We start from the raw sequence: 13492 nt of genomic DNA, 5'->3' as shown, positions 1-13492 counted from the left end.
TATAAGATTCATCGCGATACGCGATGCCCTTTGTTGATGACCACCGCGTATCGCGACGGGTTCCAAAATCAGCTATAAGTAGATTGGATATGAGATGTTCATTCTTCGTCCAAAATATTTCTCTCTCTAAAATTTCATTATATATATATATTCAAAAGATGGTATAATGCCCGAGTGATCGTAGCGATATCCTATCCGATCGAAAGAAACTTATATACGTGAATCTAAAAGCTCTGCCTACCAAGGTAAGACATTGTGCCGTCGTGTAAAGTTTCTAATATCGTGATTATCGTTATGATTATTGGTTTTATACTAATCTAGATATACTACATTGTGTTTAACCTAGGTTCTTAATACAAGGAAGCGTTCTTTAATTGTAAACTTGCAAGGTGGGACATTCGAGTTTTTGTATCACTCACATTTGCGTGAGACAACTGTTTTTCCGACACTGTCATGATAATTTCAAAACCTATAAAACTCATGGCAGATGATCTAAATGTTTTTAAATATACTTTTAAAAGTATTTTAAATACATTACAGTGATTAAGTCTCTGTAGACTTACGGGATGGTTACTACCGGTATTGTGGGGTTTTGTATACAAGGCTTGCCTACTGGGTTATTACACGTTACTTATTGGACAAGTGTTAGCCAATAAGTAATATGACCACAGTCATAGATACGGTCGAGTGATAAGTACCTTTCGGTAATTTGTAAGCAGGCAGATGTAAAAACATCTTAATGCTGTAAATGTAAAATGTGTCATTTACGAATGAATGTACTCACCAGTATTTCTTGCTGATCAAATATTTTAAACATGTTTCAGGTGAATTTTTAGAGACAAAGGAATGATGTCTGCGGGCTCCCAGCTTAAATAAGTAGCTTATCACCAGAACAAAGAAATGTGTTTTGTAAATTAGGGTTTATCCCTATAAAATTTATGTTTGTATCAAAATTTGTTAAATTCCCAGTTTATAATAACAATAATAATAATAATAATCATGGTGTATAACTCTGATCATTTTCATAACTACGGTTCTGATAAAATATTTCGCTGCAAAATAATTTAATAAACATCGATATCACAAATCAATGTTCACGGCTTCCCTCCCAGGGTATAGGGGTCAGGGGCTGTGACATTAAGCTTTTCGAAAGTCTTCCCATTCAAATGTTTTTCAAAAATGAAAATTAAAATGGTCCGTTTAGATGAGGATAACGTGTTATGGGGACGGGTACACATGTTTCATATCGGCAGCCTAATTCCTCCAGTGCGTGTGTGAGATTTGCTTTATATATAATACATATATAATATATAGTATATACACATGTCATATGAGTGTCATTATAGAGAGTAACTAGTTTGTCCAATATATCTAGAACTTGGTTGTCTCATGCATTTCGAGATCTTGATACCACCACCTGTATGGAGAAATAGGACTGTAGAAAACCCACTTTATATTGGCCTTAAAGAAAAAAATAAAAATTAAATAAAATAAATTAAAAATACCCATACCCTACATTATCCCTTAGGAGCCAATTTTTGCATTTCCTCTTTTTATTCTTTTTAACCCACATTACAAGCCGTGTTAGTCTTGGCCTTTTATTTTAACCCTGTGGATGAAACATGGTGTGTTATAGTTGTATATAAGTTGTGTGTTGAGCATAGTACACAATGTATGTATGTCTCGGGTTGGTTGTTTGAATATATTGATGTTAGTATCAGTTAAGAAAAGAAAAAAAAGTTGGAAAATCAAAGGGAAGCTCAAAAAGAGTCATTGTTGCGTTAGTATCGTTTATAAATAAGAGTCAGGGAGTTGTTTGTTTATTTGTTTGAATAAACTGGGTTTCATCCACCATAAATCACTAAATAAATTCGCTTCCACACCCTAACCTAAGCCACAACAAAACCTTAGTTCTATTCTTTATGCAACCGGTGGGTAATGAGTGGAGATATGACTTGATTCCAAGCTTATTACATTGTGTTCATACTTGGTATAGAGGGCAGAGAGATACTATTTTTTGTTGCTCCAGATATTAAATCGAGAGGAGAGATGTTATATTATGAGGGGTATGAACATGTGTGCCTTAACCGGAAACAAAGTACACTTGTTTGGGAGGTTCCATAGTTTTAAAATGCATCATTAAATTATTTGGTGAGTTATCAATCTTGACAGTGTCAGTTCTTGGGAATTGGGTATGACCTTATACATCACTAGTATTAATAATGATAATTGATGAACCATCGATCGAGGTGTATGTGTTGCATGAGAGTTTGCTTGAGGGCAAACAAATTAAGTATGGGGATGTTATGTGTGGGTAAAAACACGTGTTTATGGTTTGTAATCTCACATGTTTTAGTTGTTTAAATGCATCGAACTCGAGTACTTTGAGTGTTTTTATATTACAGGTGTGCAGAGCTTAACGAAGCTAATTTGGAGTGTTTAAGGACGGAGAAAGCAAGATTATAAGAAGAGGAGCGATCGGGAGCTTAACCGGACGATCGAGCGTTGCGGAAAATGGAAATCGGCATGTTGGAGCTGTAGCAGCCGTAGGCTACGGTGACTTGGCTATAGCGTACGGCTAAGGAATACCGTAAGGCAGCAGCCTACGGCCCAGCCGTAGACTACGGTGGCCTGGCTGTAGGCTACGACCTGGACTGACGGGGCATTCTTTTTTTGGTGTTTTTCTTCCATATTTAGGAGGTTAAAACCCTAAGGTCGAGATCTTTCATTATCCACCACATAGGGGTGTTTTGGAGGCCATCTTTCACCATCATAACATCTCCTAATCACCATATTCACTCATGCAATCATCTTCCAACATCATAATCAAGAGATTTAAGATCAAGATGCAAGGCTAAAGACTTCATAACCATCTCCCGGCGTAGGGTTGAGTTGTACATTGGATTTTTGGTATTCTAAACTTTCACTTTGGATTTGGATTTGGATTTGGTTAATTATTCGGTTGATCAACTCTTTATATTTGTTTGTGTGCTTAAACAATTTTCTAGTATTTGATTGCTTAATCTTTTATCAGTTAATCGATTTGAGGTCATCAACAATTAGGGTTGAGTTCTTTTCGTCATTGATCGTTTATCATTAACCATAATATATATTTAGGCATCAAAACCTATTATTGATAATCAATAGATTTTCATTAAGCTGTGCCAATCGTTCGGATTAAGTTCTGACATTCAGCATAGCCAAATATCAAGTCTTTTGGTTTACATATAATAACAAGGATTTATCCAAATAAGTTTATCAATTGTTTAACTTGCTTCAAAACCTGAAACTCAGAGATTGGCTATTTTCATATTATTGTTTTACAAACTACTTTTAAACCGCTTGACATCGTTTGTCCGCCATAGTATAACTAAGTCAAAGTACTAAACTGAACGAGCACTTTTCACTGATTCCTTGTGAATTCGACACCTTATTTGCCCTTGCTAGTAGAGGTACTCTTATAAATGTTTTTGATTGACCTTTCGACATCGATCATGTATGTATCTCGTTCTTTCGCTTTTTGAAGTTTTATCTAGTTTGGATAATTAATATTTAAAAAAGAGAGTGATATATTGTTTTCGGAGTTATTTTATAATGAAGAAGCATAAAAGTAAAAGAAAACATTATGTACACAAGTGTTTAATAAATAGTTTAAATGATGATTATATATTGTTACACCATATAAAGGAGATGCTAGTAATCAATATTGTATATTTTGAGCAACTTTAAAGCTGTTTTTTTGTAACCCAATACAATATGACTTATTGAGTCACACAAAGTAACTCTAATTTTCCTACTAGCCCCACATATATTTGAAAATTCTTGAAGATAGCTCTAGAGAAACTAGGAACCATATAGCCTCGTTTGATCACGTGTCAAATCAAATTTCAAGGAGATTTTAGTAGATCATTATAAAATTTCCATAAAGCCATTATAAACCAGGACGCAAAAGACACAATAATTTAAGTCAAAATATTGAAATGAATCATTACAATAATCAAGTTAAAGCATGATGAATCATCAAGAAACATTGTGAAATATCTTGAATTATTAAGAGATATATTTGATTTTTAAGTTACCAGAAATGTTGTTTAAAGCTCAAGGCTTTTTGTGGTTTAAATATAGGTCTAAGTATGAATCGGGAAATTGATTAAGATTGTATAAATTTGATTTTATGTAGTTGTTCTTGTTGTTGTGGAGGTGGTGCATGGTGTGGTTGGCGTTTTTTTTTTTTTTTTTTGTTGGTTGTTTATAAAAGTACAGTCAAAAAGAAAAATACAAATTACGGACTATAACATTAGAAGAAAAAACAAATAAAACAAGTGAAGAAAGTGATAATGGGCCCGGTTTATAGGGCCTGGCTTAAAACTAAAACTACTGGACTCCATTTAACAGCAATTAACCACCTCACATTCTAATATTAATTAATTAATTTATATTAATAAGCAGTCACCTAACCTGCACGCAACAATTAGGGTTTTACAGGGGTTTCTGTTACTCTCTAATTGCTGTTTATGGAAGCTCAAGTCGGAATGTCCGGTCACGGCGGAGTGGTGGACGGCACTACGGCGGTGCAGTTTCTGCAAACGCAACCGACTGTGGCGGTGGCGGTGTCGCCACGTCATCACCAGTCAGCGGAGTTAGGCACGGTACAGAATCTCCTCTCCGGAGGTATTGCCGGAGCTTTTAGCAAGACGTGTACGGCTCCACTTGCACGCCTTACTATTCTCTTTCAGGTAGGCAGTTAGTTATATCATATGATCTGTGTTGTTTAATTTGAAATTATTATTATTATTATTATTATTATTATTATTATTATTATTATTATTATTATTATTATTATTTTCCAATGTGTCTGGAGACCTATTGAATACTGTCTCCATAAGTTTTGGATTCGTTTTATAAAATTTATAATTAAGGCTAAGTGGTTAATGTGGAAAAATTTCGGATATCGGTTATCACGGTAGGATATTGGTAATTTTAATATCAATGCAAAATTCATATATGTAGCAATTTAACACTAATAATTCAGTATACTCTCCTACCATTAACAAATTAATTAACCTTTTGCAACTTGCAAAACACACACAATCCTAGCAAGTAGGATCTGATTTAAGACTTAAAACACTAACATTAAACACTTAAAGTTGATATTTAAGACTTAAAAGTTAAAACACAGATATTGGGAATATCGGTGATATATCGGTCAATATTGCCAATATTATCGGTACCTGTATTCTGTCTGACAGATATTTTCCCAACGGTCCGATAATCGATATATAGGTGATATTGATTGCACAGAATTAAGGCTGCATTGATGAATGATTTGTGTTGCATTTTGCAGGTGCAAGGTATGCATTCTGAGGGGGCGTTGTTGAGCAGGCCGTCTATATGGAACGAGGCGTTGCGGATTGTTAATGAAGAGGGATTTAGAGCCTTTTGGAAAGGGAATATGGTTACTATTGCTCATCGTCTTCCTTATACCGCTGTTAACTTCTATGCCTATGATCAGTACAAAAAAGTGAGTTTTTTCTTGTTATTTGATAGATTTTGATCAAACGTTGGATTTTGCTGTTTATGATGAGGCTTTATGGTTAATCTGTTATCGTTAACTTGTTTAATTTTGGTTTTCAGTTGCTAAAGTCGATCCCAAGTATAGGAAACAACAGTGGATCTGCAGCTGCAGACGCGTGTTTGCACTTTGTAGGCGGTGGAATGTCAGGAATAACAGCTGCTACTGCAACATATCCGTTAGATCTCATCAGGACACGTCTTGCAGCACAGGTGTAAAACGAATACTCAAAAAATTTTCAATTACTCATTTTTTTAATCTATAATTGCTGTCATGGTAAAGTTATTTATTGTTTTTGTGGAAGCATGCATATAGTTTGTAAAGTGTGATTTCTTATTCACAGTTAGTGATTTTATATCAGTGTTCTAGACATTAGGCGGATCTAGGTGGTTGATCAAGTGCCTAGGGGCTTAATTGATTAAGCGGGGATCATTTGAATAATTAAGCAGTGTATAAAATATCCCTCAATATTAGAACTGCCCATGTTTATTCGTGTTATTATAATGTATGAAGTAACTTAAGAAATTAGTTCGAGCTCACAACAAACAATTGATGTAACAAGTTTGCATATGCTCGCACAGTGTTGTCAGAAACTTGTGACAAAGTACAACTGGTCTTTATATATTTTTTCTTCTAGTCTTCTCAATATCACTATCACAATTCACATATAACCAAATTACACAATAGCCACTTGGTTCGTACTTCTACTTGAAATCAGAATTTGCAACACAAAATTGAGAACCAGAAGACGAGGTTGGAACTCAGAACACACAATCACCACTTGGAACTTGCAAGTAGCAAGATGGAATTGGTTGCAGGCTTGTAGCAGGTAAGTTCAACTTATTTAAGCTAAAGTGCTAAGCCGTGTTGGCTCAATTGTTGTTTGGCCCGATAATAGAGCCCAACACAAGAATTAGTAGGGGTTATTAAAAAGCTTGCTTAATGACCAAGTTAGGGTTATTAGGTTTGTTGTTTGCTAAGTTAGAGTTAACATTATAAATAGGGGCAACCGAGTTGGGGATTGTCAACAAGAAGAAGAGTCAAACCGAGTTAGGGTATGAGAGATTGTAATCAGTTTTTTGAGTTATATTTTCTGAGTAATATAAACGAGAGTTAGTTGTTTACTCTGTGTTTGATTATCGATCGGGACTTGAAACCGCTCATTTTTTTCAGTTTGGTCAGAGTTGGGGTACTTTTGCTCTGCCTTACGCCTAGATGACCACTTTATCCGATTTTTGGAACACTGTTTTTTTAATCTAGTTTAGCTAGTATTTTAGTTTTGCATCTTTTGTACTTGATTGGGCTATAGTTAGTTTATAGCTTGAATCAGGTTCCACCAATGGCTGCCAACACCTTTGTATTTTTGTACAAATTACAATCTTGACCTTGTTTATTTTGTTGCAGAGAAGTACAATTTACTATAACGGAATCTGGCATGCCTCCCGTACAATTTGTAGAGATGAGGGTGTGCTTGGCTTGTATAAGGGACTTGGCCCAACTTTATTGGTAAGTTCTACTTTTTGTGGAGGCAATTTTGACTCGAATATACTTATAAATTGGTTGATTTGGGTTATTTTTTAATCCTTAAGGGTCGAACATGTAAAATGGAAAAAAAAAGCTACAAAGGAAATAGGTGAACTGAGTCGAAAGTTGGACATTGTATTTTGGATGCATAAAACTCTTCCAAATTGTTTTTCAAAAAAATATCATTATTGAATGATATCTGGTTATTTACTAAAAGTTTAAAAATTTTGGTCTAAATGTGTTTCTGGTCAACTTAACTTAACTATAGCTGTCAATTCGAGTAGTTTTCATGTAACCCAACCTGAATACTGTAACTGTACACATGTACATGATATTTTTAAACAGGCCAAACGGTTTGGTCTGGTCAGCAGGTTTTGTATCAGTTGTAAGTGGGTTAACTTTGTAATTTGTAGTTTTTCTACTTATCTTAAACGTGTTGGTGTCTTTGGTCAAGTCAACCTAAATCCAATCTGTATTAAACATGCTACGAATATCAACTGGTTTACAACCCTAACATGTTCATCTGCTTATTTTAACTTGTTACCCGAATACCCATTCTGTCTTCTCAACATTGTGTGCGCACTTATTTCCATATTATGATTCATGTAGGGTGTTGGACCAAGTATTGCTATTAGCTTTTCCGTTTATGAAATGCTGAGTTCATACTGGAAATCTCATAGGTACACGCTCCATGCTCATATCAACCAAGATTCTAAATTGCCACTTTATAGAACTTGGTTCTAATACATTTATATATTATGGTAGGCCAAATGACTCCACTGTCATGTCTGGTCTCGTGTGTGGCGGTCTCTCTGGCATTGCATCCTCAACAGGTAAGCTTCTAGATATTTGGGCTGGGCATTTTCGTAAACTGTAATTAACCTACTATTAGCTATAATTAACTTTTTTATCACAGCGACATTTCCTTTGGATCTTGTGAGAAGGAGAAAACAGTTAGAAGGAGTGGGTGGACGACCTCGTGTCTACAGCAGTGGCTTACTGGGGACACTTCGGCAAATTGTGCGAACCGAAGGTTTACGTGGTCTTTATAGAGGGATTCTTCCAGAATATTACAAAGTTGTCCCTGGTGTAGGAATCGTTTTCATGACATACGAGACACTCAAGAAGCTTGTCTGAACCTCCTTTCTAGGTGAGAGAGCTATAGGTTCTATTATAATTAAATCTGTCTTCATCATTTCTCTTCGGTCATAATGACACACGATCGGGGAATATTATGGTTTTGTAGGTTATTTTAATGACATAGGTAGGATCGGCTTTATCGTCATTGTTGGCCAGAGTCGAATCTTTGTGTATAGGCCGTAGATTTGGAATTTCTCGAGTCCCAATTCCGAAGGATTGGTGCGTTTCGGTTTGGGTGTAGAGCTGAAACCTGAAAATTTTGATAGTATACTATTTGTTTTAGGTGTTATTATTGTTATTATTATTTTTTTAATTCCTTGTGAGTGTTCAAAGCGGTTCATAATGTTCATTCGAAAATCCATCTTTTCACTTTTAGACATTCGTTAGAAAATAGATAAATAAAAAGACCCATTTATGTTACGAGCAAAATGGTGAAAGTAGTAATTACGAACACATATGACCTTACCCAAGTAATTCTAATATTAGGCCATAAGATTGATAAGTGAGTTATGTGTATATGTGATCATGGTGCTGTGCAATTTCTGACTATAGTTGTATGGTGTATGAACACCCCAAAAATGACGTGTGTTGAGATGTAAATGACTCGAGCTCGGGCTTGTCTAAGCTTTTGTGCGCAGTATATTCAACTTGAAAGAGCTTTAGATTTAACTTTGCTTCTTTGTAGGGCTTCATTTTTAAAACCTCGCTTGTTAATTTTTTATGACATTTAAGTATCTTATTTACATTTTCTTATAATTATTTTCGCGTACATCTATATTATATTTATAATATTTTATAACACAATATATAATATTTAGTTATTGTATGTATACTAAATATATTAGTTAATGTATTAAAAAATTCTAAATAAGAGGCTCAAGCTTGTTTTTATGAGCTCCAATATATGCTCGTTTATTAGGGGGGCTGGCTCGGATGGATTCGAGCTTTTTGCAAGCAGTCTCACATGACTTATTTTGTTTACATCTTACTTTTGTGATTCTCTTCAAAGTGGCCTTAATTATGATAAACTGTCTGGTTATTTTAAGCTAGACAAGATCCACACAACTACTCACAACAATATACAATCATCACCATCCACAAATATAACAACCTTTATATATTCAATACTAGAAAATCTTCCTAATAAAATGGACAAATATAACATACCTATAGATATGTCAAGTTTACTGCATATATATCCCTATAACTATAGGACTGCAAATTTATTTGTGCATATATGCTTCAACCTCTCCTTGTCCCATGGCCATCATCTTGGTAGCAATCCACCACAGCCGCCTCCGTCGTCTTCTGCACATTCTTGTACTCATACCGACTTGTGACAAACGCATACACACACAGATTGGCTGCGGTGATTGCGGCCAAGAACAGATAAAAGTGGTCAATACGGCTGCTGTTTAAATCTTTCCCAAACCAACTCTTTCCAGACACTTTTGTCGTCGCATTATCAACAATTGTGATCAAGAAACTACTCAAAAAATTTCCAGCACCGATCACACTTAGGTACAACGCGATCCCTAAGCTTCTCATTGAATCTGGAACTTGATCGTAAAAGTATTCTTGAAGTCCAACCAAAGTGAACCCGTCTGCAATTCCAAATAATAAGAACTGGGGGGCCAACCAAAACACACTCATAGTGGCCGAGCCGTGTAAAGGATCGGCTTGCACCATAGCTAGCCGTTTCTTTTCAACAATGGCAGCAACGATCATTGTAATGACAGAAAACACCATCCCTATTCCTATTCGTGTAAGGATGTTGATTCCTCGTTCGGTTCTGGTTATCCTTCTTAGTAATGGGATTAGTAGGCGGTCGTAAACCGTTACCAAAAGGATCATGCCACAGGCTGCTAGACCATATATTGAGGCGGGTGGGAGGATGAACCGATGGGTGATCTCGCGGTTCATTAACACACCTTGTTTGATGAAAAATGTTGTGGCTTGTGCTACACAAATGCCGAATGGCAGCGAGGTTAGCCAGATTGGGATCACGTTTAAAAGTAGCTTCATTTCCTCTACCTTTGTTACGGTCGATAATCTCCATGGATCGTGTTTCTTTTCAGAGAAATCTTGTTCTTCAATTATCGCGGCTTTATCAAGAAACCTGCCATGAAATATTATTAACTTGATTATAATCATATTGATCATTAGGTCTGTTCATTATTCAAACTTGGCATAAAAGAAACTGAAATCACAATAATAAATCAGGTTAGCATCTTAATCAAATTAGTTTAATGATTTTTGAAGAATAATTGAATTATATAACTTTATTTTTATGAAAAACATACATATACTATATATATTTATTTCTTAAAAATATGGTTATATATTCAAATTAAGCTGCATTCAAATTGGTTTTTGAATTTGTTTCGAATTCGAATTCAGCTTTAAAATTTTCTTACTTTAAGGTTTCCGTGTGGCAAAGTAGCCTTTCTTGGGCCTTTTCCAGTTTGGGCTCTTCATGCAACTCATTCGGGTTAATTGGGTAAGGTAGATTCCTCTTGCTAAATGCCGCAACACATACTTGTAACAACGGCATAAACGGGTTTCCAGGCTTGCGGTATCGATAAAAAGGCCTACCGATGACATAGATCACAATGGAGCAGGTCATCGTCATGGTGAGAATGATATCTGCTTGACCCCACCCTACATGATCTTGCACGTAGACGATAACAGTCACACCGAGCACCAATCCAGCACAAAGGGCTGCATTCCACCAGTTGAAGAAGGACATCTTCTTCTTGCGTTCTCCTGGATGATCATCGTCAAATTGATCCGCTCCAAAACTTTCCAAAGACGGTTTGTGGCCACCCGTGCCCACGGATATCATATATATCGCGATGAAGAACACAACTTCATGGATCTTCCTTGGATTTAGACAAAGTGTGCCACTCGCACAAGGTTTTAAACTCGGGATCATACTAGACATCGTTAGGAGGATTAAACCCTGTATTCAACATATTTAAGTTCTTCTATAATAACTTGTAATATTTAATATAAATTTGAATGTATACTAACATGAAAAAAAATGTACCATTAGATAGATGACTGATGATAAAAGAACAGTAGCGAAACGTCCAAAGTAAGCATCAGCAAGGAACCCTCCAACCAACGGCATTAGAGTCGTCACACCAATCCATTGATTAGCGCTCTTAGCCGATGTCTTCACATCTTGATGGATGACTTTAGTTAGGTATATGATCAAACTTGTTGCAATCCCAAAGTAGCTTAATCTCTCTGCAAACTCAATTGCTGCAAACACAATAACATCATAATCATAAAATGATATATTTTATAAACCAAAAACCATAATACCATATGCAACATATCAAGAGTACACATTTTATTTTAATATGACCTATGTTAATATTTTATTCATAATAATTGCAACCTTTTATCGAATAAAAACTTTTTAAGGATATAACATTTTGTTTATATACGAAATGACAGGGTAGAATCAACATATTTTAGTTTTTGGCAGACAATCTAAGGCCAACTAAAAAAAACCAAACTTTATACCCACTTTAACCTTTTGACTTTGCTTTTGGGGTGCAATTATAGCCTTCCTTTTGATGTACTACACTGTTTGTAGTGAAATATGACACAAGATGTTGAAATCTGATTTTAATTTATAATTTAAGGAAATTAGGGGTTCACAAAACTTATCCCACCCATCATTCTTATTTTTTTTATAGTACCCCATTATATAAAATAAGGATTCCTTTATCTTTTAGCATAATGATAATAATAATAATAATGAAATATTTGATATAACAAGTTTAGATGTGTGTATCACGAGTTTACTAATATATTTGAAAAATAAAAGTAGTTATTATCTTTAGTACAACAATAATGGAATATTACTGATATATAACAAGTTTAAGTGAGTGTATAACGAGTTTACTAATATATTTGAAAAAATATACTATTAATAATAACAGTAATTAGGGGATGTTTGGGTTCTTATAACTTTACAATAAGTTAATAAAGTCATAAAATTGTTACTTATTAACTCTTCCAACTCATACTAAAAGCAATCCAAAACACCTTATTACTTTTCAATAAGTTAATAATTTATAAGTTGATTTAAATAGCAAATCCCAAACACACCCTTAGTGTCTATTTATCCTTTAGTATAACAATAATAGAATTTTACTGATATAACAAGTTTAAACAAGTGCACAACAAGTTTACTAATATATTTGAACATTTTACTATAGAAAACTATAAAAGTAGTAAGTGTATTTCATAATTAAAACATTTAATCTTTTCATTGTCATACAATTATGATCATGCTGCTTACATTCTTGACCATTGGTTTGGTTTTAGATATGACTTCTATTCTACTTTCACCACTAAAAAAAGTGAGAAGACAATTCTCAATATATTTTCAAATAAAATTTGGTCTATAATTCAATGAAAAACTATATAATTATGTGTTAAATGATTTAAAATTATAAAATGAGTCAAAATTTTCAGACTAAGTCTAAATAGAGTCCAAATAGTGCCTCTTTAACAAAAATGGTAAGTAAACCGTTAAAGTACAAATGCATGTTCTAAAAAATATGATTTCCGTGCAAACTTTTGAGATACATGTAATGATAACGATATTTGACCACACAAGTCTTCCAAAATCACGAATTTGGCATTAAGTCACACAACATCTTTTTATCGGCAATCACGAACTAGTGAGAAAAAATAACAAAATCAAGATCGTTACCAATGATGAACAAGGACGCTTTCCAAGCACCAGTGGAAGCACGGAGAGGTGTTTGACCTCTATGATCAAAGGAAGAGTCATAAACCCATTTTTGTTCATCAACTTCTAGCTCTTGACCTTTTTCAAGATGCTCCATTTGGATCACTTCCACGGTATGATCTAAGTTTAGAATATTGGGGAGGAAGTTGTGATATTTAAAGGGAAGCATTTGGTTTGTTTATATAGTGATATTCAACCTTATCCCCCTTTTTAGTGGGGTGGTATTTGTAATTTAAAGGCTTCACTTGTGGTGAACCATTAATTCATAAATTAATACATTTATTTATTTGTTGGAGTTATATTATATTGTAATTTTATTGTGTTAAGTGTATAAAGTTATACAAATGTAACTAAATGACAACAAAGTTTAAGCATGTCACAAACAACACAATATATTTTGTATATATTTAAATAAATGCACACATTCTAAAAAAATGAATACAATCATATTACAAATTAACAATAATAATGATATAACTCTC

The 13492-nt window shown here is 34.4% G+C and overlaps 2 protein-coding genes across 2 annotated transcripts; one reads left to right on the top strand and one right to left on the bottom strand.

Moving 5' to 3' along the window:
• The first annotated feature begins 4325 nt into the window (after window positions 1-4325).
• LOC143567966 (uncharacterized) lies at window positions 4326-8599 on the top strand. The gene is made up of 7 exons (XM_077054236.1): window positions 4326-4736; window positions 5345-5521; window positions 5635-5784; window positions 6977-7078; window positions 7706-7776; window positions 7862-7929; window positions 8013-8599. Exons 1-7 carry the CDS (start codon window positions 4515-4517, stop codon window positions 8231-8233), a joined length of 1011 nt encoding a protein of 336 aa, XP_076910351.1. The 5' UTR covers window positions 4326-4514; the 3' UTR covers window positions 8234-8599.
• Window positions 8600-9420: 821 nt separating this feature from the next.
• LOC143567965 (protein NRT1/ PTR FAMILY 5.6-like) lies at window positions 9421-13178 on the bottom strand. The gene is made up of 4 exons (XM_077054235.1): window positions 12972-13178; window positions 11286-11503; window positions 10654-11198; window positions 9421-10355 (listed from the first exon to the last, which is right to left on the bottom strand). The coding sequence occupies exons 1-4, from the start codon at window positions 13105-13107 to the stop codon at window positions 9479-9481; spliced, it is 1776 nt and encodes a 591-aa protein (XP_076910350.1). The 5' UTR covers window positions 13108-13178; the 3' UTR covers window positions 9421-9478.
• Window positions 13179-13492: the final 314 nt, after the last annotated feature.

This window comes from Bidens hawaiensis, unplaced genomic scaffold (genome assembly GCF_021521415.1).
Source record: "Bidens hawaiensis isolate Kalapana, Puna unplaced genomic scaffold, B.hawaiensis_p1.1 tig00023728_1, whole genome shotgun sequence".
In the NCBI taxonomy this organism is placed as follows: Eukaryota; Viridiplantae; Streptophyta; class Magnoliopsida; order Asterales; family Asteraceae; genus Bidens; species Bidens hawaiensis.
The sequence above is the reverse complement of the archived record's forward strand: the minus strand, read 5'-3'. Positions and strand labels throughout refer to the sequence as shown.